This window comes from Zootoca vivipara, chromosome 8 (genome assembly GCF_965207765.1).
Source record: "Zootoca vivipara chromosome 8, rZooViv2.hap1.1, whole genome shotgun sequence".
Classification (NCBI taxonomy): Eukaryota; Metazoa; Chordata; class Lepidosauria; order Squamata; family Lacertidae; genus Zootoca; species Zootoca vivipara.
Window position 1 is genome coordinate 55,755,276 of NC_142591.1, and position 27,937 is coordinate 55,783,212.

At 43.5% G+C, this 27,937-nt stretch overlaps 2 protein-coding genes across 3 annotated transcripts; both read right to left on the reverse strand.

Annotated features, from left to right (window-relative positions):
- Positions 1-547: 547 nt before the first annotated feature.
- Positions 548-14,648, reverse strand: TRAM1 (translocation associated membrane protein 1). Of its 2 annotated transcripts, none has more exons than XM_035125818.3 (11): positions 14,425-14,648; positions 11,559-11,622; positions 10,604-10,725; positions 10,328-10,444; positions 10,110-10,168; positions 9,709-9,793; positions 7,995-8,065; positions 7,369-7,473; positions 4,991-5,134; positions 2,969-3,126; positions 548-1,142 (listed from the first exon to the last, which is right to left on the reverse strand). In XM_035125818.3, exons 1-11 carry the CDS (start codon positions 14,545-14,547, stop codon positions 1,069-1,071), a joined length of 1,122 nt encoding a protein of 373 aa, XP_034981709.1. In that variant the 5' UTR covers positions 14,548-14,648; the 3' UTR covers positions 548-1,068. The 2 variants fall into 2 exon arrangements, with proteins under 2 accessions (XP_034981709.1, XP_088531725.1); XM_088675599.1 differs by lacking the exon at positions 14,425-14,648 and adding an exon at positions 13,706-13,904.
- A 1,812-nt stretch (positions 14,649-16,460) lies between these two features.
- On the reverse strand, positions 16,461-27,880 carry LACTB2 (lactamase beta 2). The gene is made up of 7 exons (XM_035126069.3): positions 27,746-27,880; positions 26,106-26,269; positions 23,798-23,924; positions 23,165-23,343; positions 20,890-21,038; positions 18,451-18,538; positions 16,461-16,706 (listed from the first exon to the last, which is right to left on the reverse strand). Exons 1-7 carry the CDS (start codon positions 27,865-27,867, stop codon positions 16,663-16,665), a joined length of 873 nt encoding a protein of 290 aa, XP_034981960.1. The 5' UTR covers positions 27,868-27,880; the 3' UTR covers positions 16,461-16,662.
- Between the last annotated feature and the right edge of the window lie 57 nt (positions 27,881-27,937).

Here is a 27,937-nt window from a genome sequence, read left to right on the forward strand (position 1 = left end):
ATGTGGCTGGGGCTAAAAGGGTGTGTGAAAGCATGTCTCAGCATGCTTTCAGGTGCACACTTGAATATGGCTTGGCAGAACGAGATACGATGCCCTGGTTGGCGTGTAGGCACCAGGAAAAGGGTTTTGTAGCTGCTTTGCTCCTCGTCCTGGTAAGTTTGGCTTAGTGCATTGTCCAAACCCAGTCTTGTGGTTTAGCTTCTCCCTGACAAACCACAAGCCATAAAACAAACTTGTGGTTAGTCAGGAAAGAGATAAATCATGAGTCTGGATTTGGATGAGACAAGAAACCAAACTATGACTTAGCTCACCATGGCCCAGCAGAAAAACCACCAGGGAAGATGAACAAAGCAGCTGTGGTATCTTCATAGGGAGCCTTCAAATTCAGGAATTTGTGAATGTAAACCAGGAGGATGCCAAGTGAGCTGTTCAGCAGCAATCAATATGTACTCGCAGTGTTTTGTCACTGGCTATCCATGCATGCTGATGGAAGTTCTGATGGCAACAAAACTCACAGTATACTTGACAATATACATACACAGCAACATTTCAATCAGTCCAACTGTGTTTTAATAAGGGATTTTCTTGAATCATGGTAGAGATTGTCTACAAAGTAACAAGTATTATTTTGGTAGTTTACAAATTCTGTTCGGAACTGTAAAATCAAAATATACACCTAAGTGTTAAGAGAATATCTTAAAAAAAAATATGGCATTACTATTTTACTTAAATGTTCAATTTTTCCTTAAACAGGAATTTCATATTGTCTTTTTTTTTGGAATGGACTAGATTCATCACCGTAAAGCTGGAAGGAATGGCAGATTGTATCACTGATTTTTGGCAAGTGGATTCCAATCAACACTCACAACATTTTCAAAGATACTAAAAAAATAATGTGGCCCCCTTTTTCAGTTTAAAAAGCTGCACAAACGTTATGGTAGCAATAACAAAAAAGTATTAATTTTATTTTTTTTGTTAACTGTAGGAACTCGGGTGCTGAAGGACTTTCCAAAGTAAAAAGCAGTTCTCTTTGGGGATATTAGTCAATTAACTTAATAAAGTTCTGTTTTAAGAGGATTTTTCTTTCCTGCTGCGAGGCGAGTCTGCTCCATTTGAGGTTAATGTTCCATTTATTCCATTTTCTAAAAATAAGACAATATACATTGTTAAGCTCTTTTCTAGGTAACATATCTAGAAAGCATTAAAAAATATATAATTCATTTAGTAGAAAGCCAAACTTAAAGCAATACAAGACTAGCCCTGCTGAATCAGACCAAAGGTCAATTTTGTATAGCATCCCATATCCCACAGCAGCTTTAGAAGAAATGGTAAAATTATATCCAGACAACTTTATATTATAACCAGATTTTCAAAAATAACATTCACCATACAAGTTAGGTGGGGGGAACCTTTGACTCACCATATATTTTTGGACTACACATCCCATCATCCCTAGTTATTGGTATTGCTTGTTGGGGCTTTTGGGACTTGCTACAGTCCAGCAACAACTGGTAGGCCAAAGTTTCCTTACACCCGATACAGATATATGTTAATAGCGCCCAGAGTGGCTTAGGACAAATAGCTACAATAGTATTCTATGCTTGGCAGAAAGGCCACACTATCTGAAAAACACCATTGAGGGCTGCTGCCAAGAATTAGAGCATTGGCCTAGAAGTGGGTAGACTTGGAGAAGTGTTTCCCAAACTTGAGTGTCCAGTTGTTTTTCGACTACAATTCCCACCACCCCTGACCACTGGTCCTGCTAGCTAGGGATGCTGGGAGTTGTAGCCCCAAAACAGCTGGAGACCCAAGTTTGGGAAACACTGACTTAAGAGGCTCAAATCCCCCCATTCAGTCATGAAGCTTGCTGGGTGATCTTGGGCCTGTCACCAACTCTCACCATATCCTACTTTGCAATTGTGAAGAGGAAAGGAATTGGATCCCTGCACACTACCTTGAGCTCCTTGTAGAAAAGGGGAAATATAAAACTTAATAAAAAAAATCTAGATTTCCAAATAGGTAAAGCCCTGTAATTTATGTCATTTACAGAAGATCCAGCAGGCAATGAATGCCTGGTTGGGGGGGGGCGCTTTGACTACCCCTTTCCTGCCCTTCTTAACTTTTCATCCCAGGTCAGCTTACAATGCAATTAAAAATCCCAAACAGTAAAACGCACCAGTAACAATAATATATACAATAAATTTAAAAAGTCAACAAATGAAACTAGGTAACAACTCCATATGTCTAATTTTCAGCACTTTCATGACTGCATGCAACCCAAGAATCTAAAAGTAATAAAAAAAGGAATTGGGGCTTAATCAGTTCAGTGCCATTCTGTGATCCGCCCTGAGATCTTACGACGAAGGGCAGGAATCCAATAAATAAATAACTTAGCCAGAATTCTGACACCAGAAATTTCTTGCTTTATTTGCAGAGACCCCTGCTGTTTTCGTCCTTTATGCGCAGATACAAGATGCAGTACATTAAGATCACCACTCAAGTCTGCGGATTGTCTCTACACTCTGCAACTGTGATCACTAACCCAGGGCAAAAAGATAAATGAAAAGAGACAAGAGCTTCTTCCAGAGACAGAATACTATTAAAGATGATGTGTGTGACCCTCCCCCCCTCCAAAACCATACATTTAAAGCATTATTTCACACCACTTTTCACAGTCATGGCTTCCCCCAAGGAACCATGGGAGCCATAGTTTTGTAAAGGGTGCTGAGAGTTCTTAGGAGAACATTAACAAATGACAGTTCCCAGGATTCTTTCTGGGAAGCCAATTTTATCTCCCAATGAATCTGTATCGCCAATATTTGGTTACGTAAGAAATCAGTACCGCTGCCCTTGAATTCAGGGAACGTGGTATTGGCTTAAGTGTCACTTGCAACGAGGTTCCTCAATGCCTTGTGGGACTTGTTTCATTTCCCCCTCCTCCAAAAGGGCAAAGGACTGAAATACAAACCTCTTTCTTTTTTGGAAGGCTTGCTTTTAGTTGTTGCAAACTTCTTTTTCACTGGTTGGGGAGGTGAAGAATGTTCTCTCCACCTTCTCAGCTGGAAATTGATGAACTTCCACATCATAAAGGCCTGTGTGAAACAGATAGATGCCAGTACGCTGATTCTACAAAGAGAAGACAGATTACTAGGATTCCTGAAGTTCCGAAAATGACAAGCATTAGGAAAACTGTTCCCACTAGGCAGGATGTTTCTTGGCCATTTATCAAGCCTTTTATTTCCTTGTTATCTGGGAAAGTACATAAAAAGCCCAGAGAGATTAGGTTTAATGGAAGCATAGCAAAGCTCCAGGAATTTAACAAGGTAATAACACAATAGGAATGCATAGACTGAAAAGCATGTTCTGAAATTGGCAAATTCTCTCGTTCCCATGCAATAATTAAACTACACTTGGCTGTGAGTCCTGGAAGACCTGCTCCCTGCCTTGCAGGCCATTTCCCACTTGGCCTGGGAGGGCAAGGACCCTGACTGATTCCAGCTACAAAAGCTGAGGCTGCTGAACAGACTCTTGGTCTTGGGGTTTGTCTGTGGGGTTTTGTTGTGAGCTGCCTGGAGCACGGTTCGAACTGTGGAAAGGCAACATACAAATAAAAGTTCTGTATGTATTTTGGCAAAGAAGATAACATCCAATTCTCTAACCAGGAGGGCAACACTTTTTGCCTTCTGAGGGCAACATCTCCCTGTACGTTTTGTACTTTGATCTAGATGAAGATATTTCACACTTAGTTATCAGTGACATACGCTATGTGGCTAGATAAACAGCAGCCCATGATCTGCAGCTCACTGAAACAACATCCTTCCAGGAACTATAAATATAGTCACGGTACTGTGTAACTAGAAGCTGAAATTCATATTGAAACTGAGCCAAAATTCTTTGTGGAATGGATTCGACACTTTCTGGGGTCATCATCACAGTTAGACCCTAAACATCTACCCTAAATGTGAAGGAGTGGCACCAACAATGTCAGGTGGTCAACATGCTCAAGTGTTTAAATTTAAGAAGGATTTATCATTGAACTACAAAAAGAAACTTTTCCTGAAAAGACAGGCAGTGCACACCACACAGTTTTAACAGCATGTTTTACATCACATTTTATTCTGCAAAACATGTACACAAGGAAAGGTCTTATTTACTATTTTTCTAGTTATACACCTCAGCTAATTACCTAAATTCACCCTCAACATACCCTAATCCTGCATAGAGAGAGGTAAATTTCATCTATTTTACTATTTTAACTTTTGTATGTTTTCAAGTATGTTTGTGAATTTTTCTTCATTTTAATGTTTTATCTTTTTGTAAACCACTTTGAGTTTTTTTTATAATAAAGCTTAATAATTATTATAATAATATAAAGTTCATGAAATAAATTAAAAATAACTTTTTGACAGGAGCCAAATATGACCCTCCAGATCTCTGTACTCTGTCTTTGGGACACCTCTTCATCCCTCACCAACAACACTGCCCTGTGTCCTCTTCATTTTTGCCTAGCTGGCATGTGTCCCTAAACTACGAAAACAATTATTGCTTGCCTTGACAGAAGGTGAGAGATGGGGCAGATGGGGTGTAGAACACACAAATTAAGAGCCTCGGCCATGGCCCCACCCACTTGTGGCTCTAATCCCACCCACTTTTGGTCTCTTGCCTTGCCCACCAATGGGATGCAGCTTCTGGAAGGTTTCCCACCCCTGCCTTCCCCTGGTTTATGCAAATGCTGATTAGCTGGGAATTGTACAAGTTCTAGGTAAAGCCAGTTCATACAAAACCAGACTACTCAAACAAGTCTCATCCACATGAAGCTATGACTTTAAAGCACCACAAAAGCATGAAGATAGAAGCCTGCCAGCTGTTCATCTGATGCAGCCTCTTCTTTCAAACAGAAGCCCACCAGATGCTTTTAGGAAAGTGGTCCCCAAGCAACTCATGAAGTTTCACTGCCTCAAACTATAAAGCTGTGCCTGTCGTCTCATACCTGATGGGCAGCACATTAAAGTTCCCGGTACTAAAATCCAATGTTTGGTCTTCTGCTCTAGCAAGGCCAAATCCAACAGTAAGGACAGAAAGAATCAGGGTCAGAAGTCTTCCCAAAACAAAAAGGACGGCCCAGATTGAAAACCTAGAGGAAGGAGACCAGGTATGAACATATTATTACTGCACCTCAGTAGAATTCCATTCATTGTACTACTAAAAGCAATTATTTCAGAGGCAGATAAGATTAACATACGTATTGAATATTAAGGTGTCATGGGCCAAAAGTACTTGACTTCACACATAATAATAAATAATAATAATAATAATATATTATTTTTACCCCGCCCATCTGGCTGGGTTTGCCAGCCACTCTGGGCGGCTTCCAACAGAAAAATACAACACAATAATCAATCAAACATTAAAAGCCTCCCTAAACAGGGCTGCCTTCAGATGTCTTCTAAAAATCTGGTAGCTGTTTTTCTCTTTGACATCTGATGGGAGGGCGTTCCACAGGGCGGGCGCCATTACCGAGAAGGCCCTCTGCCTGGTTCCCTGTAACTTGGCTTCTCACAACATAAATTTTAGAACACCGTTTAGCCAGAACACTGTCCCTTCTCACACATCCAGGAAGGCATTCTAGAGGATACAATGTCATGGGTCTCTTCTGACATACCGTGTTTCTCCTAAAATAAGACACGTCTTATATTCATTTTTCCTATAAAAAACCACATCGCGGCTTATTTTCGGGGATGTCTTATTTTTTAATTAAGCATGGTACAGCATTGTTACCTTAACTATGGTACGGGGCTTTCTTGCGCTGCCCGCTGAGCCCACTGCTGGGTCCCTGGGCTTGACGCGGCGTGGTGCGGTGCGGCTGGGGCTGCTGCCGGCTCCTGCTGGCTGCTGTGGCTTTCTTGCGCCGCCCGCTGAGCCCACTGCTGGGTCCCTGGGCTTGATGCGGTGCGGCGCGGCTGCTGCCGGCTGCTGCGTCTTCGCGCGCCACCCGCTGAGCCCACTGCTGGGTCCTGGGGCTTGACGCGGCGCAGCGCGGCGTTGCTGGGGCTGCTGCCGGCTGCTGCGTCTTCGCGCGCCGCCCGCTGAGCCCACTGCTGGGTCCCGGGGCTTGACGCGGTGCGGCGCGGCGTTGCTGGGGCTGCTGCCGGCTCCTGCCGGCTGCTGCGTCTTCGCGCGCCGCCCGCTGAGCCCACTGCTGGGTCCCGGGGCTTGACGCGGTGCGGCGCGGCGTTGCTGGGGCTGCTGCCGGCTGCTGCGTCTTCGCGCGCCGCCCGCTGAGCCCACTGCTGGGTCCCGGGGCTTGACGCGATGCGGTGCGGCGCGGCTGGGGCTGCTGCCGGCGGCTGCGGCTTTGCGCGCCGCTCGCTGAGCCCACTGCTGGGTCCCGGGGCTTGACGCGGTGCGGCGCGACGCGGCTGGGGCTGCTGCCGGCTCCTGCCGGCTGCTGCGGCTTCGCGCACCACCCGCTGCCGGGTCCTGGGGCCCGTTCAGTCGGAGCTCGGCGCGTCGCTGTGCTGGGGCTCCCGCTGGGCTGGGGCGCGGTGCGCGCTGCTGTATTTGCCGGCTCCCGCTGGGTCGGGTAGGTACCGGTACCCCCCCCCAACATGTCTTATTTTTGGGGGATGTCTTATATTTTTTTGCCTTTAAAAGATCGTGCCATGGCTTATTTTAGAGGCACGTCTTATTTTAGGAGAAACACGGTATGTCTTCCATCTCTGAGGGCTCAGAAAAATGTGTGAAGCCATCTAAGCTTCAAATAGCTTCTAGATTAAGGAATTGTTTAATGTGGATATATATCTATAAACAGGTCAAGACCCTTCTTCAAAACTAATGAAGCTATTCCAGGTGGGGGGGAGTTTTTGTATGTGCATCTGAATGCACACCAATCTCAAGAAGTAATTGGTAACTGTTTTGTGCATAGGAATTCTGTGGTTGTACTTGAACAGCAAGTTGTCTTTATGCCAGAGGGGAAAGGAAGGAATATATCTGGCTAAGCTGCACTGATCCTTGAGTGCAGAAGGTGGCAAGGGAGTGAGAAATGCCTGGAACATGGTGTCAGAAGTGAAGAAAATGTAAGAGAAAGAGGAGTGGGGTGCACCTGACCAAGAGCTATACAGGTAAGTCAGGCCAAAGTCTGTGTACCTGAAGTAATCAGCCAGATATTTGCTTGCAGACTTATTTTTATCTTAAACAGAGAACTTAACAAAACTATCCCTGTTATTATAATATGTTATTTTAATGTACAGAAGAACAGGCAGCATTCGGTGAAGCAGCCCAATGTTAACTGTGCATGTTCAAGCATTAATCAGAAGTTGTATTTCCAGACATATTTTTAAAGGTTGGAAGTTACCGTAAAGTACTTACCCTTTCTGATATTTTTCGTCACTGAAGTAAAACAGTCTGGAGATGTGGAACAGAAACTCCACAAAGTAATGTAGCACAAGAAGAACAAGGCCAAGGTGGGTCAAACTGTAAGAACAAAAATGAAAGGAAATAAGTTTCTAGTTGGTAGAGGGACACAAGGTCTTTGATTAAACCCACTCATTTGAGCATTCAAAGTGAACTATGGACTTACAGCATCATTCCAGTGAGTGCTCAATTTCAAAGGGAGGGGAGAAATGCAATATATATATATATATATATATATATATTAATCTACTTTGGATATTGACATAAAGTTTCTGTGTGCATTCAAGATAAATTCAACAGTTCAGGTATGAGCTTGTCTCCTGCAGTCTGGTCAGGAAAGATGGAATAAACAAGTTATTGCAGGAAAAAACCTTTCCCTTTGAGGGAAACACCTGATTGCTAAACATCTACTGGACTTCTACAGTCATTTTCCAGGGTACAATGTAAAATATGTTGGATTGCAGTATCAGAACACTTGATACGGTGTTTCACTATCAAATTAGTTATTATTTAATTTAGCCCCTGCCCCCCAATCCCCTCTAACGGGCTCTGTATGGCAGCAAAACAAGTAAGCCACTTACTTTAACAGATAAGCTCCAGCGATATGGAAAAGGTAGAGTCCAATGTAAACAAGCTGGCGAGGAATGTCTTCCTATGAAAAAGCCACAGCTTTATCAATTCTGCAGGGAATTCTCATAATTTAAATACATTCACCAGTTTCTGAACATTACCCAATCAGGACAGGCATTTCTTGTCTTGTACTATTCTGTTTCTAATAGCTGATCCTGGAGTTTGTTCGTACCCTGAAATCTTACTCAAATTTTTAAAATAAATGCTCTGCTTGATTTATTTCACAAATACTTAAAAGACATACAAACAAGTTTCTATTTGTGCAAAAATAAGAAAAATGTAAAAGATTTGCATAGTAGTAATATTTCTACAATATGCAATCCTCAGTTCCCCACGTCTAGGTTTCAAATTGTAACAGGCCAGAAACTTCGCCACCTAAGAAGCAATAAATGTACTGTGCTAGTGTTGCTCCAACTATTCACTAGACGTTGCAACACTACTCTTGGTCAAATGGTAAAAACCACACACTGATATAATGTGGCCATTCAAGACCTTATTCACTGTTTGCTAACCTGCCATCTTTCAGAACATAATGACCAAATTACTCTTATTATCATTCAAACCATGAACTGTTCAACCAAGCAGAAAATTAATTTTTGTTAGCAGGAAATGAGAAAGATCTCACTGTATTTGTCCTGGTAGCTGCTAATAAGGCTGATTACAATGCTGAAAGTTGTAAACCTTTATACCGCGCAGCTGTTCTGCATCGAGATCATCATAAACCAGAGCTGACAGCTACTGCAATATGCAGAGAGGGGGAAATGACTGCGGTTGCTTTAAAAAAGGAAATGAAAGCTTCAGGTGCCCTCCTCATGACTATGCTGGAGGCTGGGTGTGTGCTGTTGCCGCTGCTGCCCTTGCAGGCTAAAGCTTGGTTTTGTGCTGGGTCTCAGCAACACAGCCTTCAGAGGTTTGCAGTTCAGCAACTACCGTATTTTTCCATGTATAAGACGCACCCATGTATGAGACGCCCCCTACTTTTGGGGACCCCAAATTTAGAAAATGGGCATATGCACTATCCGTGTTTAAGACGCCCCCAGATTTTTAACCTTATTTTAAAGTAAAAAAACCTAGTCTTATACACGGAAAAGTACGGTAGGTTTCCCAGGTGCAGTTTAGTGCTCCTAACTAACAAGAGACTCCCAGGCATATCTATTCACTTGTCCCACTAAGTTCACTGGCACTTATTCCTAGATAAATGTGTATAGCAGCAAGGAAGCTTGGGCTCTCTAGATGCTGGTGAACTCCCATTAGCCCTAGCAAACATGGCCAAAGGTTTTCAACACCTGCTGTATAGGGTTCCAGCCTAATCATTAGAAATACAGGGTGATTCATAATGAAGTATACAGTTTCCATTCACTATAAATGGAAACAGTATATTTTATTATGAATCAACCTGTATATCCAGGTAAAAGCAAAGTCCCTTGGAGAAGTAACTCACAGAAATCTTCCCTACCTCTCAGAAGACCCAAGTACAGTGTGGGAGAATGCTACAAATGTTGACATTAAGATATACAGAACTAGGCAACAAGCTTGCTTAAAGCATTGCCATGAGCAAACAGTTTGCTTTTAGAAGAATTTACTTTTTCTTTCCTACCAGCCAATTAAGATTTACACACACACACACACACACGCTTCTGAACATGAAACTAAAGGTGGACTTACTTTTTTTGTCTTCTGGAAATAGAGTTCTGGGAAAGCATGCAACCAGTATGCCAGTTGGGAGATGTAAAAAAATTTCATTTGGAACCTACAATACAGCATGGAAAAGGTCAAAGATAATGAAATAGCTCTCGAATAAGACCTTGTTTAAATTAGGTGTTACAATGGAGTCATATCTGAAATGTTTTCTAAGGAGATTAAGAACTAATGGTAGGATGGAAACTACCGGTCACACATTTATGAAAGAACAACATGCTTGGAATTGGCAACAGAAGACCAGGAAGAAGAAAAGAAGAAAAGAACTTGAAATACCTGCAATCAAGTTGCTGGTTGATTTAACACCCTGGGACAAGTTAAAGAAACTATATGACATATGCCCCACCCCGCAGCACTGATAAACTCACGGCAATGATGTATGTGGATAGTCCCGCCAGAGTGATGTTGGGTCAGCTACATAATTCTCCTGAAAATAAGAAATAAACATGTCAAATACCCTTTATGGTTAAGACTAAACTGTAACTACATGTCTACGGAGAAGTCAGTCCCATCTGAGAGTAATGGGGCTCACTCCTACTAAGTGATACAGAATTGCAGCTCGAGTATGTACAAGTGAGATACTCACAGAGACAAGAATGCTTGTTCCCCAAACACAGGAGAAAAGGTAGAACGCACTGAGTTGTCCAGATTCATTGAACTTGCTGTGCTTTGTTTTGGAAAAGTGCATTCGCCTGTTAATTTTCTATAAGAAAAGGAATCCGTGTTATTGATCTGCATAACAGCTTCCATAAGAAGTTATCTGTCACGCGAAGCCAAATCCAAGACTCATGTTGACAACACATCCATACACTCAATCAAATACCACTGTAGCAATCTTCAATATTGTCCTGACAATACTTACATCTAACACATATTCTTGAATGATAGCATGTATGATTATTGCAACCAGCATGTAGAAGAAAACCGTAGCCAAATCTTTGATGCCATAGTGATACAATGTGACTGTTTCTGTAGATTGTTTCTCTAAGAGAAGAAAAGACAGCAACATTAAATATACACTTATTTTACGAACCCGCTCCTAATTTGAAATTGGAACTGAAGAAATTAAAGAGTTATTTCAAGTTTAATGAAGACTGCAAGGACTAGTTTGTTATTTACTTCTCTGCTAACACAGCATTAGTTAATGCAAGTAAAAGTCTAAATTACAATATATGCAGTACGTTAAAATGTTGGAACAAATCGTGCCTTCATTATTTCAGTCACCAGATTCAAAATCTTATTTATCTTTAAGAGCAGCACAGCTCCATCCAGAGCTAAGCTCATACTGACAATAGGCAGGGTAAGACAATGCAAAACTGTGGTTTGGTGCTAGAGTAACAAGGGATGGAGGACTGTTGCATTTGTGTGCCCCTCTTCCTCCGGCATTCATGATTCCCTCCCTGGGTTTGTGATCTCTGATCCATTGTTTCTGATCCTGGTTTGCAGGGAGTAAGTGTAAACCATGTTGCTGGAGGAAAGACAAACTAGGATTTGCTGCAAATCAGGAAGGAAGGGATGAAATAATGGTATGTGATGAGTGGGGAAGGAAGGGGAAATTCTACAGCATTTCAAGACTCATCATACATGTTGCACCAAGCCATGGCTTGGTGGTACAGTACATTCAAACCAGCCAATAGGTCACAACGCAAACATCATTACTGGTGTTTCTCATTCTTCTGCTGTTCCACTAGTACAGTGTTTGCTAGTCTAGCAAGTTTTAGGACTAGCCTATCAGATGATATGGCAATGTATTAGCAGTGAATCAGTATTCATTTTCTATCTAGGACAAATGGATAAGATATTTTTTAGAGCTTTACCTGTGGCAGGAATGGTAACATTGTACTGAAGTGTAACAAAGACAACAGCTGCTTTTGCTGTAACCTGAAATGAAACAAAACCCAATTAAATAAAATTATTTCTACAAAGAACACACCAAGGATATGATTCTAAACATACTAACAGCACAACCCTAACCATGTCTACTCAGAAGCAAGGAAAATAACATTATTGTTACTATTATTGCTTATTTGTGTAGCTGAAGCCATTACAAAAGAAACATCAAACTAGAACATAGGAGGAGCGTCTCCACCCCCACTGTTCTACCTGAACACTGAGGTCCAGCACCGAGGGCCTTCTGGCGGTTCCCTCGCTACAAGAAGCCAAGTTACAGGGAACCAGGCAGAGGGCCTTCTCGGTAGTGGCACCCACCCTGTGGAACGCCCTCCCACCAGAGGTCAAAGAGAACAACAATTACCAGACCTTTAGAAGGCATCTTAAGGCAGCTCTGTTTAGGGAAGCTTTTAATGTTTGATGGATTTCTGTAATTTAATGTTTTGTTGGAAGCCGCCCAGAGAGGCCTTCAGGTATACTGGACCGAGGCTGTTTAGGGTTTTAAAGGTCAGCACCAACACTTGTGGCTGTCCAAATAACTCAAGTAAATGCACTGTTTAGAACACATAACTGCACATGCCACTTTTAAAACAGCTGTTCCCAAAAAAATGGCCTCAGGACATCACTTATGGGCAAGCTGGTATGGAAAGGACAGAAACTGCTGCAATCTTTAGCTTCAAGAAATAAAAATGCTAGACACATTATTATTTACCAATGTAATGCATGGAAAACCAACGACAACTATTTTAGAGAGGCGTTTGCATACATGCTGTTCAGATAAAGTTAAGTTCCCATGTGCAATTCTAATTCTGCTCCTTATAAAAGTGCATCTGCTCCTCGTGCTACTTTCCTCCAAAGTGTCATCAGAACTAGGGGCAGCAGTTTCTGAAGCAGGTTTTCAACAGAGCCTTAAAGTTATATGACTCAAATACTTCACAAAGAAGCACTACCATTTAAAACTGCTCTGGAGCTAGTCACTCGACTGCTTAAGTCTTCCATACCCTCATTAAGCTCTGGGGTTACTAAGTTCAGTTTCATGTTTTATTGCTGTATGCTTTAATATGTTTTTTTAATGATATATTTATAAAAATAAATATTTTTATAAGTCAGTTATTTAACTATTTCAAGGACAGCTTCCACTTCCCAGGTTCTAACCCAGAGCCATGGCATGCACACACCTTGACACGTGTCGCATCCCCTATCTGGAGGGGCGCCAGGCAACCCCATCTGGCTGCGACCAACAACTGCAAGCGACCGCCACGCTCGGAAGGCGGGCCGCGGGGTTCTCTCTATGTACACGTCACCGTCCAGCTCACCTTCCCTGGTGCCAAGAGGAGGGGGAGGAGCCGCTTCCCGCAGCGCCTCATGGGGCCTGTAGTTCTGCCCGTTGCACACAAAGGACTGCGCGCCCTCTCCCCTCCCTCTAGCCCAGGCAACCGGAGGCAAATCTCTCTCTACGCGCTCCCCGCTCCACACCCCCTGCCAGCACCTCCCGTCTCCAAAAACGTAGATTCTCCCCGCCCTCCCCATAGTGCTCCAGCTCTGAGTGCCACGTAACCTTGCCGAGACCAGGAACTACTCAGCAGGCAGCCAGGCAAGCGCACAACCCGGTCAGAGAGGCGTGCACGGCGGAGGCTCTTTCGCCATCTCCCCCCCCCCCAACCATACACTCCGAAAACCCCGTTTACACTGCGGCGATTGCTCCGCTTCGGAAACACTGGAGGCAGCAAAGGCGGTGTGCCTACTTCCCCTCTCCGACAGCGGGATGCTATGTGCAGGCTTACTCATGAGTAAGCCCCACTGTGCTCCGTGTGGATTACTCCCTGGTTAGGATGCTCAGCGCTGCAGGTCTGCATTTCAGCAAGACGGAGCTGAAGTGGGTGTGGGACATACCCGGCTCTCCAAAAGCGTGGTGGTGGGCGTCTGGGAGAAACGAGTGTGTATATTGGGGGGGGGGGCAGGAGAGACAGATGTCAGGCCCAGCAGACTTTGACTGAGGACGGAGACAGCCACATCTGCCGTGGAAGGATGGCTGCTCCTGCTCGCAGGATGTTGCACCGCTCGGGCTACCTACCAGCTGCTCCTCCGCGCAAACCCACAACAGCAACTGCTGACGCGGACACAAGGCGCATCCGCTTGCCTCGCTGGTGCCCCCCCGCGCCGCGCCCGCCTAGACACAAGGACCTGCTGACTTCCTACCACCCCACACTCTCCGTCTGCCAAGGCGAAAGGCTCGAGGAAGGACCGAAAAGCCTGCCAGATGTTTATCGGGGCGGGGTGGGTGGGTGGGTGGGGGAAGCCGCTGTCTTAACCACACAACTCCACCACCCACGCCACGCAGGATCCTGGTGCTTTTTAAGACCCACACAGCGCTGGGGAGGTTTGCGGTCAGGGAGGAACTCCAGCTCCCCACGACAATGTTCCTGGCAGCATTTGGACGAGGATGAATGGGTTTGTGGATGTACGTATACACTTAGTATACACACAATCGCCACACCACTCCCCTCCTCCCTCTCTTCACACACACACACAACACACACTGCGTACAACTGAAAAGGAAAGAGGAAGCGGGAGTGATCAAGCACTGCCTGCGCGCGACGGCAGGGACTAGAAGCTTGACCCCGTTGGAAACCAGTCTCTTTCTCCACCCCGCGCTTGCTTGCTGAGGCCAGGGAGAAGCGGACTTCGCTCCCTAACAAGGCGCCTGCTTGACCGTAGGAAGGAGCCAGCTTCCCTCCGCGTCCCCCCATCCCTCCTGGGCGCCCTGGTCCTCCTTCCTCCCCGCCCGCTCACCTCGAACATGAGCCCCAGCAGGAAGACCATAGCCATGCAGGAGACAATGTCCGCGTGGTTCTGCACGACGAACTCGTGGCTGAGCACGGGCGGGTTCTTGCTACTCTTCTTGCGGATCGCCATGGCGGGCAGAGCGCAGCGCGGCCACCAGCCCTTCCTTCCTCGGCCCCTGCTCCAGCCGCCGCTAGCCTATAGCCTAGCCCAGCCCCGCTCGCGCTCTCTGCGGCGGGGCCCCGAGGAAGGGGAGGACGCCTAGACAGCCGCTCCGCCCAACTTCGCCTTCGCCTCCTCCTCGGCTCCCTGACCCTCCCCCCACCGCCGCCTTCCGAGCCTCCAGCAGCTCAGCATTCGAAACCGCGACTCGTCGTTTCTTATCTCTCCGCCCGCAGAGAAGGGGCCTCGGCTCCATACCGGGAGGCGGCGGCAACCTGCGAGAGCGCCACCTTCTGCTCCGGAGGCCCCAGATCCGGAATTGGACGTGGATTGGATTAACGAGACGGCGGAGTGGGAGGTTGACCCCCCTCCCCGCCCCTTTTAGAAAGGGCGCCCGACCAATCACAGAGGCCGGCTCAGAGTCCTAGAGGTACGAAGGGGGGGGGGGAAAGAGAGAAGAAAAGTCTATAGTGATAAAAGTCTCGGGTCGCATGTAGAAAGGTGAGCTTAGGAGTTGCTTGGGTTCTCTGTTACTGAAAGAGCACAGTTGTCTGCAGCAGCCCTCGAGAACTATTTGTGTGTGTATGTGTGAGAGAGGACGGACTTTGTGCCCTTTTTAGATCTGAACGTTCTGCTTCTTAAGTACAAATGTGTGGATTTCTGTATCCCAGCTTTCTATATCTCAACTGCATCGGGCAAGGCAGGGTCGTCACTCAGGAACAGAATATCAGCTTTTGAATGCGTCCAAGTTCAGCTTGAAACCCTGCAGAGGTTTCAGATATCTAGATTTTGACACTTTGCGTCCCATTCACTTTCCCTTAAGATTTTACAGCTAAGAAACTTATGGCTTCGGCTTGCTTACCTCAAGTGGCACATCTGGAACAGACAAGCTGCTCAGTGCATCCGATTCCTCCTGTGTACAAAAGCAGGTGTTCCAACCCACCTGCACCCTCTCCATCACTTCACATAGCTGATAAGAAGCTTGCACACCTGGGCTAGTCCCCAGCAAGCTTTCCCCAAACCAACACTACTTGTATTCAACCGAGTTTGAAATGATATGGAACTATTACCACCATGTTGTTGTTGTTTAGTCGTTTAGTCGTGTCCGACTCTTCATGACCCCATGGACCAGAGCACGCCAGCCACTCCTGTCTTGCACTGCCTCCCGCAGTTTGGTCAAACTCATGTTCGTAGCTTCGAGAACACTGTCCAACCATCTCATCCTCTGTCGTCCCCTTCTCCTAATGCCCTCAATCTTTCCCAACATCAGGGTCTTTTCCAGGGAGTCTTCTAGCTTTTATGCATCTTTGTACAACCCTAGTTTTGGGGCCAGCCCACCTGTGAGGCAAGGTGAGGCAACCCTCTCGAGCAACAGGATCCACAGGGCCAGCAGATCTGGCCTCCACTGTCCACTGTGCTGCCACAGTAGTAGCAACAGCTGCAACATGCTTCTTAGAGGCCAGATTTGCCACCTCCTTGGCAGCCCCCACAATGCCACCTCTAAAGAAGTTTCTTGGTGAACAGGAGGTACCACTGGTCTCCACCTACCCTTCTTCCTGTTACATATCTCCACACCCCACTTTTGGCACCCACCTTGGCTTCGTCTCAGGTGTCAAAATGCCCTGTCTAGTAGTCTGCGTTTTCTCCCCCCCCCCAAAAAAAGTGCTTAACATTTTTTTCTAAGTGGTATGCTTCAATATTTATTTAAAGAATTTATTACCTCAATTGATGAGATGTACAACAATTTTTAAAAGAAAAAAATCACCACAAATAAAAATAATTTAAAATAGTTCTGCTATTTCACAAAATAAGACTGTAGACATGCCATTATTTAGGCCTGTATACAGTAATTAAGAAATTCTAGTTAAGACAACACACAGTAGTTTGTATGTGAATAACTGCACTTTATTCATTTTGCTGAAAAACAGAATTAAGTAACTTGGTCAATTTTTATGAATTTACTCTCACTATGCTGAAGTACTCAAAATATCTTTTGCCAAGTAAAAAATACTGTGTTGACAATTTGGTGCTTCTTCAGAGGGAGGACACAAGAACATCAGCCTCACACTTATTTTTGCGTCCTATCTATAAACTGCTTTTCAATCTGAAGCTGAGAGAATTTTCATTTGCTGCAAAAGAAGAAGAAAATATTAAATAAGCTGGTATCTGAAAACATTACCATTTAAAACAAACTTTTTTTTGATGCAAGACATTAAGCATAAAGTGATTTACAAGCACAACTTTAATCTCGAATTTTTCTGTTAGTATATTGCAGCTTTCAAAGATTAGCAATTTGGGAATATGAATATTAAAAAAAAATCAGGAATCTGATTTTTTTTAAAAAAGCCCATTATATCTATTTGAATATCAGAGTGAGGCATTTAAGTATTTTGACAAGTTATCCTCTATTAAAGTTCCGAAATGCTGTTTTTCTAAATACAGTCATACCTCTAGATACGAATGCTGCGGGTTGCGTACAACACAGGTTACATACGTGCCAAACCTGGAAGTAACGGAACGGGTTACTTCCGGTTTCGGCGATTTGCGCATGCACAGAAGCGCTGAATCGTGCAGGGAGCATGTGCAGATTCTGTGCTTCAGGTTAAGTACTGCTCTGGATGCGTACGGGGCTACGAAACGGATCCCGTTTGCATCCAGAGGTCATAGGTGCCAAGTTCCGGATTGAAAAATCCGGGATCAGCAGTGCCGTGGCACCAGACGTCGCTTCTACGCAATTCTGGACCTGCGTAGAAGCGACTTCCGATGCCGCTGTGCCCATTTCCAAAATGTCCACAGCGCCAGAAGCCGCTTCTACACATGTCTGGAAGTGCATAGAAGCAACTTCCGGCGCTGTGGACATTTTGGAAATGGGCACAGCGGCATCGGAAGTCGCTTCTATGCATGTCCAGAAGTGCGCAGAAGCGACTTCCGGTGCCGGCGCAGCACCAGAAGAACATGGCCGCTGGCAGGAGCTTCGTAATCTGGGGGAATACGGGGTATTTTGCCATTTGGGACACCTGCGGGAAATGGTAAGAAAATACGGGGGGTTTCCCGAGGAAAACGGGGTATTTGGCAGCTATGCCAGAGGTACCACTGTAGCAGGAAGCTTAACATTTACAGTTCAGAGATGTTCTATAATTATTTATGATCCAGTGAATTCTCTTGGGCTTTGTTTTGATGCAGTACACCCATAACCTAAGACTGAGTTGCCAATGAAGGCAGCAGAGATGAAAAAGACAGCATTTCCCCCATTCCATTGCTGGGGCGAGGATTCCCTTGTAAGCACCCTTTTCCTTACTTGGGAGAGGAACAGTGCTGTGTTCTTTTGTGCGCAAGCGTATATATATATATGAGTTTAAGACTGCATATGGGTGTGTGTTTGAAACAGAGTGCTGTGTGCCAGCATGTGTGGTGAGGATGTGTGTGAATGCTGGGGAGCGAGGAAGTGTGCTTGTGCCATCTGTACGGGTGGCGTGTGTATGTGTGGCATGTGAGAACGCACTGACCACACCCACAGCTGGCATATGGCAAGGTGACTGGCAGTCAAAGTAACCCTTGGGCTGAATACAGTTAGCCACCCCTGATTTAAATAAATAAAATATTTGTGTCTACAGTACTGATCTATTAAAAATCTCTGTGCAGATCTAGGCCTCTGAATTCAAGCAAAAGAAAACCCATTTGGAAACAAAGAATTGTTGCATTAAAAACACCTTATTGGCATGATGCACGGCTATAGTATACAAGCATCCAATAGCACATTCCAGATCTATCTTCTGCCCACCCCTGGCTAAGACACAGAAAAATTCTGGAAAACTGGATCATAAACATGCTGCTGGAATACAACAGATGTGTGTTAAAGACAAAGCCACTTACCGGTACACACTTTCCCTTCTTTTTCTAGTTTCTTCAAGTGATGGCCGAGGTTAATCTCTGCAGCTCTATGCAAGTGTTCAGGTGTGTCCTAGAGAAAAAGAATTAAAAACATATGAATCACACGTTTAGGAAGCAGTCTTATACACACTATCTTTAAGGAAGTTCAACTGGGATGAAAAAAACACTGAGTCTTATTTCTGAGTTGAGCTGTATAAGGTTGAACTGTTAACTGGCAACACTGTTAAAATGGTATCTTGGTAATTTCATTTCAGTCAGGATTTTAAAAAGTCACACAAGCACACTAATGCCAAGTTAAAGAACAGAACAGAGCCAAACTCTGAACTAATTAAAGCACTCTTGGGGGTTTCCATCTTCTTGACAAACAGAAAAGTGGTATGATTGCAGTACCTATTCATATAATTATTCGCAGGGAAATAAAGAACTACTTAGGCTCACACAAGAAACTTGTGTTAGCCCAAGGTAATTTTTGACATTTATTAATATTATTATTATTTATGATATATTCATACTCCGCCTTTTTCCCTGACAAGGCAGCTTACAGGAAAACAACAACCAAGAACCACTAAAAACACAGGAAAAATCCATAATTAAAATGCAAGTAAACATTGATAGAATTAAAACTATATACAAATATAAAAAATGTTTAAAACATACCAATAATTATAATAAAACAGCACAACAACAGCCCTTTTATTAAAAGCAGTCAATTCCCCAAGGCCTGTTGGAACAATAAATACTTCACCTGCCAACAAGGACAGCAAGGAGGGAGCCAGTCTAGCTTCTTTAGGGAGGGAATTCCAAAGTCTGGGAGCAGCCACTGAGAAGGCCATTTCCCATACCAAATGTGCTTGTGAGGGTGGTAAGACCAAGAGATGGGCCTCCCTATAATGTCTCAAAACCTAGGCAGGTTTGTATGAGAGAACACGGTCTTTCAGATAGCTTGGACCTAAGCCGTGTCATTTCCAGTGTTTTGAATTGTGCCTGGAAACAGACCAGTAGCCAGTGAAGCTGCTGTAAGAAGGGAGTCATATCCTGCCTATAACCAGTCCCAGTCAACAATCTGGCTGCAGCTCTTTGACTCCATTGAAGTTCTGAGCACTTTTCAAAGCTAGCCCCACAAAGAGCACGCTAACAGTAATTCAAACAGGAAATAGCTAAGCATGTGTCACTCCTCTCCACACCAGATCATGAACTGCTATTTAAATATTTCTCTCAGTTTTAGAAGCAGTAAGCGATCCAGCACTGGGGAGATGGGCGGATATAAAGAACCAGACACAAACCTGAAGCCCCCTTGGACTCACAGAATAAATTATACCATTATTTGGATTTGGGCTATTGTCATTATAATTATACTCCAGCTTCCCACGCAATATCTGGTAAATCACATGTATTATTATTATTTTATATTACAGACTTGTGTGTGTTCATAGTATTAAGTACATTAGCGCCTTCATCATGTCAATGTTACTGTCCTCAAGCAGCCTGTGTGTGAGAGAGAGAGGAAAGAAAGAAAGAAAGAAAGAAAGAAAGAGAAAGAGAAAGAGAACTGTGCAAATGTATTCTTCCCATAATTATAGTTATCATATAAAAAACACAGCTGAGCTTCTGCTTTTCCTCCCTGGCCAACTGGTAGTGGTCAACAGACTATGGATTGCTTGATATTGTGTTACTGGGTTGTTGTTTTTATTTTGATTATATATATATATATTGTGGTTTTATATTTTGATTTTGTTCTGTGAACCGCCCTGAGACCTCCAGGTATAGGGTGGTAAGTAAGTAAACGGTCCTAGTTCATATGCTTTGTATGTGGAAAGTCCAAGTTTAACCCCTGGCATCTCCAGTTAGGACTGAGAAAAAACCCTGCCTAAAGGGTTTGTTGCGCCATTGTTGCTCCGTGTAGACAACCCTGAGTAAGATGGACCAACAATCTGAACTAGAGATGAGGCAGCTTCTATGTCACTAATATTTTTGCTGGTATATCAGCTCAGGAATTGCAATACACAATTGTATTACACAATTGTAATACCAGCATATTGTACAAATTGCATTCCCATGCTGCATCTTATATGCTTTTCCATATGTGACATATTCTTTATCGTTTAGCATTTTATATGTTTAAAATGCAAGAGTCTGAATATTTGCTTTTCCTGATGAGGGTCTGCCAAAATAATGTTAGTTCTGGGGGAAAAAAAAAGGAAATTTACTGAAATTCTTAATGTCCCAACAAAAACAAGAAAGTTTAGATACAGGACAGCTTCCCAATTTGCCTTGCTACAGTGAACATGTACTCATGTCAGTTTTTTTCCTTGTCATAGAAACTACAATGTTTGTGAACCATTCATTTTATTGTGACTGCTTCTACTAGCGCAATTAAACATCTTATCCTAATTCAAAAGTAGGAGCCAGCTAGACAGCTACCTTGTATACAATTTTCACAAGTTCCTCTATTGTAAGAGATTTCTCAGCATTCTCTTTCAAGACATTGAGGATCTGCTGTTCCCGTGCATTTCGGTGAGAAATGTACTCCTGAATTTTAGCTCTTGCCCCTTTTACTACTGGGCCATGTCCTGTAAGGGGAAAAAGTGGTTAATATAGAAAAAACTACAACAACAATACTTGTTTACAATCTCTACTTCTGCTGCAGTATTTGTTATCATGATGTTCAAAGCAAGTGGCATAGCTGCCACGTATGGTTCCAGTATCTTATGATTTTGCCGCATGTCTGCACCAGTAAGTTCAGAGGTATTATTACTTTCTCACCCTAGCAGTTGCATTAGATCACCACAACACTAAAAGTTTGAAACAAAAACTTTTTGAAACAAAAAAAACCAAAACAGTTTAAGAGCAAAGCCAGTTAGTAATATTATGTTAATATTACTATGATTTCCAGTTCGGGTGTCATCAGACAAAGACATACTCAGAGCAGACTCACTGAAACCATGTCTATTGATCTCAACAGGCCTACTTCCGAGTTCATCAGATACCACCCCATACCTTTAACATCTCTTCTATAGTCACTTTTAAGCACTGAATTCTGAATACAGTTAGGTCAAATGTGAAGAAAAATGTTGGCCCTCTAGTGGCCAAAGGACTTTTCACAACTCAGACTATTAGTACAGTGGAACCTCGGTTTATGAACACCTCGGTTTATGAATTTTCGGTTTATGAACGCCGTGGACCCATCTGGAACAGATTAATTCATTTTCCATTACTTTCAATGGGAAAGTTCGCTTCAGTTTATGAACGCTTCAGTTTATGAACAGACTTCCGGAACCAATTACACCCATGTTTCAGTTTATGAACGCTTCAGTTTAAGTACTCCGCGGACCCATCTGGAACGGATTAATCCACTTTCCATTACTTTCAATGGGAAAGTTCGCTTCAGTTTATGAACGCTTCAGTTTAAGTACCCCGCGGACCATCTGGAACGGATTAATCCACTTTCCATTACTTTCAATGGGAAAGTTCGCTTCAGTTTATGAACGCTTCAGTTTATGAACAGACTTCCGGAACCAATTGTGTTCATAAACCGAGGTACCACTGTACACACCTACCCTAGGAAATGGTCATGTGCTATCTATGTATGTGGCAATTTGCAAAGAACAGGTACAGCCAATTCCTACCTCAATTGACTTATAAACTAAAATAGACACTGAGAGACAACAGAAGAAGCGAGGGGGGGGGGGTAGCAGAGGTATCAGTAGGTTGAGGAACAGTATGTGATTACTTAAATTGCACATATTTTGGCTTAGTTATATAGTGTGAGGCTTCCTGCAAGAGGTGAATCTCAAGGACGGACTTAAGGGAAGTGATTGCACAAAGGTATTCTGGGAGGCAGTTCTAGTCATAAGGGGTATCAAAGGAAAAGGACAAAGTAGTTGCAGAGAGCAGGAGCTCTCTAGACAGCTGAAGGTATCAGGCATCTGGTTGGCCACTAAGAGAACAGGATGCTTGGCCTGATCCAGCAGGCTCTTCTTTTGTTCAGTATGACATTTTGTCATCAGTAATTTGAGCACTGCAGAGATTCTAATGGTAGATGTTAGCCAACAAAAAAGTTATCAAAACACACCGAATCAGTCTGTGTCCATACGTTTTATTCAACAAGGATTAACAGAGAGATGGCACCACAATGCATCTTCTCCTTTTGGCAGTTATATTTTATGTATCCTCTCAATAATTTTCAGTAGATTCTAGGAAACTATGGGCGGTATCCAACAAAGTAGTTGGGTATCCAAGAGTGTTGGGGAGAAACCCAGAACAAATTTAGGGAATGAGAGGAGAGGGAATGCACAGCCAGAAGCCCTTGTGCCAATGGGACTATTTCACTGCATACTGCCCTAAATGATAAGGGCAATAAGGCCCATAAATCAAGGATGCACTCTGGCAACATACAAGCCTTAAAAAACAACAACAAATGTAGTGCAAGTTCAGACTGCAATTTCAGCTTATTATGAACAGGAAAGCTGATGCATCACAAAACACATTGTAAACAGGATTCAAGAGACACAGGAGACCTTCTCTATGCTTGCTGTAACCTGCCATGAAAGGACAACAACCGACAGAAGGATCAGAGGGTCCTGGTGATGAAGAGCAACTCATTAGGGATTTTGAACAGCAGTTCTAGCCATAAGAACTGTACCAGAGGAGGTCAAGAAGTGATGTGTTATGAATTCAGGTCAAATGTGGAACTAACCAGGGTAAATTAAATCAGCTTTCACTTCCAGTAGCTTTCCCAACGATTTCATGTAATCATAAAGGTCTTCAAACACTGCTGTTCCTTCTCCTAAAATGCAGTCACCAGAAAATATAGCATTTTCTTCTAGGAGATGTAAAGCCATGTGGTCATCTGTATGTCCAGGGGTATATAATACCCTGCAGATTGACAAAAAAAAAAAGATTATTAAACTCATACCTGACCTTTCCGTAATAGAGCCCTCATGGCATCTGACAACAAATACAAATACATATAAAAAGCATGAAATATATGAAGCTTTAAGAATCTGTGGTAGAGTTAAAACCACTTGAATAAGGCAAAGGCCTGTCTAAATATAAATTTTCATTTGTCTTTGGAAGATTCACAGAGACAGGCTTGTGTTCCTGCTAAAGGCACTTGTGATGTTTGTGGGACTTGGAAAAGCAGCCTTCCTGAAGATCCAAGAACCCAGACAGGTTTGGGTCCAATAGAAACCCACAGATACACACAACTTTCCAAAATATATAGTAGATAATACCATGATAAAATACATAATTGCGCCAAAATTAAAAATCTTGCACATGAAAGAGAAAATCTTCATACAGTGGTCAATGTGCAAAAGTTATCAGTTACCTCAGAGTAGCTCCCTCTGTCTTTAAAAGATCTCCATCTCTAAGGTAGGTATATTTTTGCTTTCCTTCTCCTATTATTTCTTCAGAGTGTGGGTTACGTGGAAGTTTGCTTATGCAGTACTCAGTAGCTAGTTTTGAAAAGAAATATGGCATTAAATATGTTTCAGCAGCAGCTTAATCACACATTTAAAAATTCCTGAAAAATTACAGTATCTTAGTTTTTAAACACAAAAATAAAAAAGCAGCATTACTTTATTTTACATGTTGTAACGTTGCTCCCCAAAGTGCATACTGACATTGTTTTACAGATGTTTGTCATACAAATTGCTCTTAAAACATGAATGAAATGATTCTGGAGTGAAATAAGGATAAAGTGTGCACCAGCGAATGCTTATAGGAGGAAAGGCAAATGAGTCATAGGACTTGGGCCAGCATTAGCACAAGGCAATGGGCTGATCCAGCTATGAGACATGACTGCTTTTGTTTAGATGCTTGGGCCAATAACCCAAAGCCTGGTGTGTTTAGGAGACTATTGCTCTCTTTAATGGAAAGGCAAACTGCTTCATCTCCCAGTGGTGCATGTTCTGTAGCTTCCTGCTGAAAGCCTGTAACTTTTCATATCACTCAGTCCCCTCCAGACTGGGGCTGGTTTTTGCAGGTGTATTCTGTAACACGTCATTGACTCAATCATAGTGCGTCAGTGGTGGATTTACACTGTTTCATCCACACAACATTCCAATTTGCTAGTAGTTCTGCAATGCTTCCCCAACACATAATTGCTGTCTGGAGGGACACTCTTGCACGACAGCAGAACAAACACTAGAATAGGCTTTTGGCAGGAATCTACAGGACATACTGTGAAGCAGTTTGACCACCCCAAAACTTTTGCAGAAGCAAACAGTACTGAAAGCAGGATTGCATAAAACTATCCGGGTACCATCATGAACTAAGATTATGAATGCACAACAGAAAGAGCATCTGGAGAGGCCCCAAATGTTCCCCACAGATGGCAATAATGCAGTAACGCTTGGGAACCATTGAAGAACTCCTAATGGAATTATGTGTGGACAGTCCAGTACAGATCTACTACTAATGCACTATGACTGTGTCAATGACATATTGCAAAAAGACACCTGCAAAAAACTCCACCAATCTGGAAGAGCCCTTGCCCTCCATGTACCCACACTGTCTCTTAGTTTTTCTTATTCCTCTGCAGGTTAGGGGTAATGCTAAAACTAATGGCAACTTGGCCATAATGACCAAGCAATGCCCTGCCAACAAGCTGCCCTATACACTTTACATTTGGGTTGAAAAGAATGGCATACATTTAGTAGTGATGGGTTGACAGATAAAGGATGTAGACGCACACACATTTAGTTGCCCAGGGCAACTGTCTATATCATTATGATGCTAACAAGAGAAACAGTTTTTATGAGTAAGCATGCAAAGAAATGGCTTTGCAAGAGGTCTGGCCAATTTAAAATGTGTAAGTTAAATTTCCTGACTTTATAAGCATAGCAAAGCAGTCTTGTTTTCACTTCATGAACTGTTTCCCATGAAGGTATCTGAAGAAGTGTGCATGCACACGAAAGCTCATACCAAAATAAAAACTTAGTTGGTCTTTAAGGTGCTACTGAAGGAATTTTTTTATTTTGTTTCCCATGAAACATACTGAAACGATTAACAATAAAACATTAACAATAAACACATACAGTTAAACCTCGGAACTCGAACGACTCTGTTGCCGAACGTTTCAGTCCCCGAATGCCGAAAACCCAGAACTATTCCAGTTTTCAAACGATCATCGGAATTCGAACGTCCAGTGCGGCTTCCGTTTGAGTGCAATAAGTTATTGCAACCAATTGGAAGCTGCACCTCAAAACTCAAACGTTTTAAAAAAAAAAACTCAAACGTTTCAGAAGTCGAACGGTGTTCTGGAACAGATTACATTCGAGTTCCGAGGTTTGACTGTATTAAAAAAACAATTTCAAATAGCTACACAGACTAATGTACTTTATAATGCAAAAACAGTTACCTTGCTGGTTTTACTTATACTGTAGCTAACTGGCCTCTGAGGTAAACAATCAACTATGTAGAAGTTAGTTGCCAGCATTCAGTGTTTACCAGCAAGTATTTTATTAGACATTGGTATACAATCCTTTAAATGTTCCTTCTACTTTATCTTTCTGCTATTTCACAGACTCACTCCATTGTCAGATTAATGTATTGAAAAACAGCTTGGATACATTTTGTATAAAAAACAGAATACAGACACTTTAGACAACAACAAAAATAATGAAACTGCTTACTAGTGGGAAAGTTTTTACAAATATCAGATATGCCTCCTGTGTGATCATGGTGCCAGTGTGTTACTAAGATTTCCTGGATTGAGATGCTGAATTCGTTGAACACTTGTTTCAAACAGCCAATATATTCAGGGACTGCTGGTTCTCCTGTATCAATAAGGATCCTTCTATAATAAAGACAGAATTGCACCCCCCCCCAAAAGACACACATAACTGGAAAAGTCAAAGCACAATTAATAGAAAAATAAGGGTGGATCCTAGAACAAAATGTCTGTGAAAGCAACATTTTCTTACTCCAGAACATCACAGCATCCTTTACACAAGTGGTAATCCTGATGGATAATTTCTCAAAAAAAGAGGAAAGGTTCCTCCTTCTCACTAGGTAGGTCTTCTGCGTTTTTCACAACACCTGCAGCTACTTTACATGGAATAACACCCTTTATCTCAGTCCTCAGTGCATCTTGGCTGCAAGTCCTGAAATACCTTCTCCCTGCCCTGCAGGCCTTTTCTCACCTGCCCTGGGAAGGCAGGGCCCAGACTGCCTCCAGCTACCAAAGATGAGGCTGCTGACCAGACTCTTGGGCTGCGGTGTTGTTTGGGTGGTTTTTTTTGCGGGTGTGTGTTGTTACTCTGTTGTGGTTTTTTTGTATCTTTATTTTAGATCTTGTCCTGGTTAATGTGGAAACTGTTCAGTTTGGTGGAATATTTTTTAATGTTTTGTTTGTTTATGACCACTTTTGTTATGTTGTAGTTATGCATTCTTTTCACGTTGAAAGCCACCACCTCGATCATGGTTTGAACTGTGGAAAGGCAGCATACAAATAAAATGATGCCTGTCAGTATCCACTGATTGGCAGCAACAGCCGCTCTCCAGAGATCCCATTGCGGATCTTTCCTAATCCTACCTGGAGATGTCTGAGGTTTGAACCTTGGAACTTCTGCAGGCAGTGTATGCGCCGTACCAACTGAACTCGTGAAACATGGGGGGCTCACTACATAAATGTGTGTGTGTGTGTGTGTTTATGTATGCGCTCACAAAGGTATGTATGTGCGGGTGGCACTGTGCTCTAAACCAGAGCCTCTTGGCCTTGCTGATCAGAAGGTTAGCGGTTCGATTCCCCGCAACAGCGTGAGCTCCCGTTGCTCTGTCCCAGCTCCTGCCAATCTAGCAGTTCAAAGTAGATACAGTAAATAGGTACCGCTGCAGTGGGAAGGTAAACTGTTTCTGTGCGCTCTGGTTTCCGTCATGGTGTCCCGATCCCATTGCGCCAGAAGTGGTTTAGTCATGCTAGCCGCATGACCTGGAAAGCTGTTTGTGGACAAACACCGGCTCCTTCGGCCTGAAGCGAGATGAGCGCTGCACCCCATAGTTGCCTTTGACTGGACTTAACCGTCCAGGGGTCCTTCCTTTACCTTTTTACCTTATGCGCGCGCGCACACACACAGGTATATGTATAGATACACACACATGCCTCACCAGAGGAAGAATCCCCACCTGTTGAATTTCTGCCTGCCTATGCAGCTATTACGGGCAAAGGAAGCCCTGCCCATGAAACAGTTATCTGAAGCCAGCTCCAAATCGCTCCTTTAGCACCAGGGTAAAGGGTTAAAGGTGAACTACAAGCCACGGGGCTGCTACGTACCTGGGACCGGTCCCTACCAGGTAGGTGTTGGTGCCCTGCAAGGTCATCGGCCCCGGGTTGCAGCCCAGCACGCGGACCACCCGCGACGACAGCCTCTCCACCCGCGGCAGCACAGACACCATCTTCGCGGCGGCTGAGCGGCGGTAACATAGAGATAGGAATTCCTACAGAGGGACTACCACTGGAGAAGCA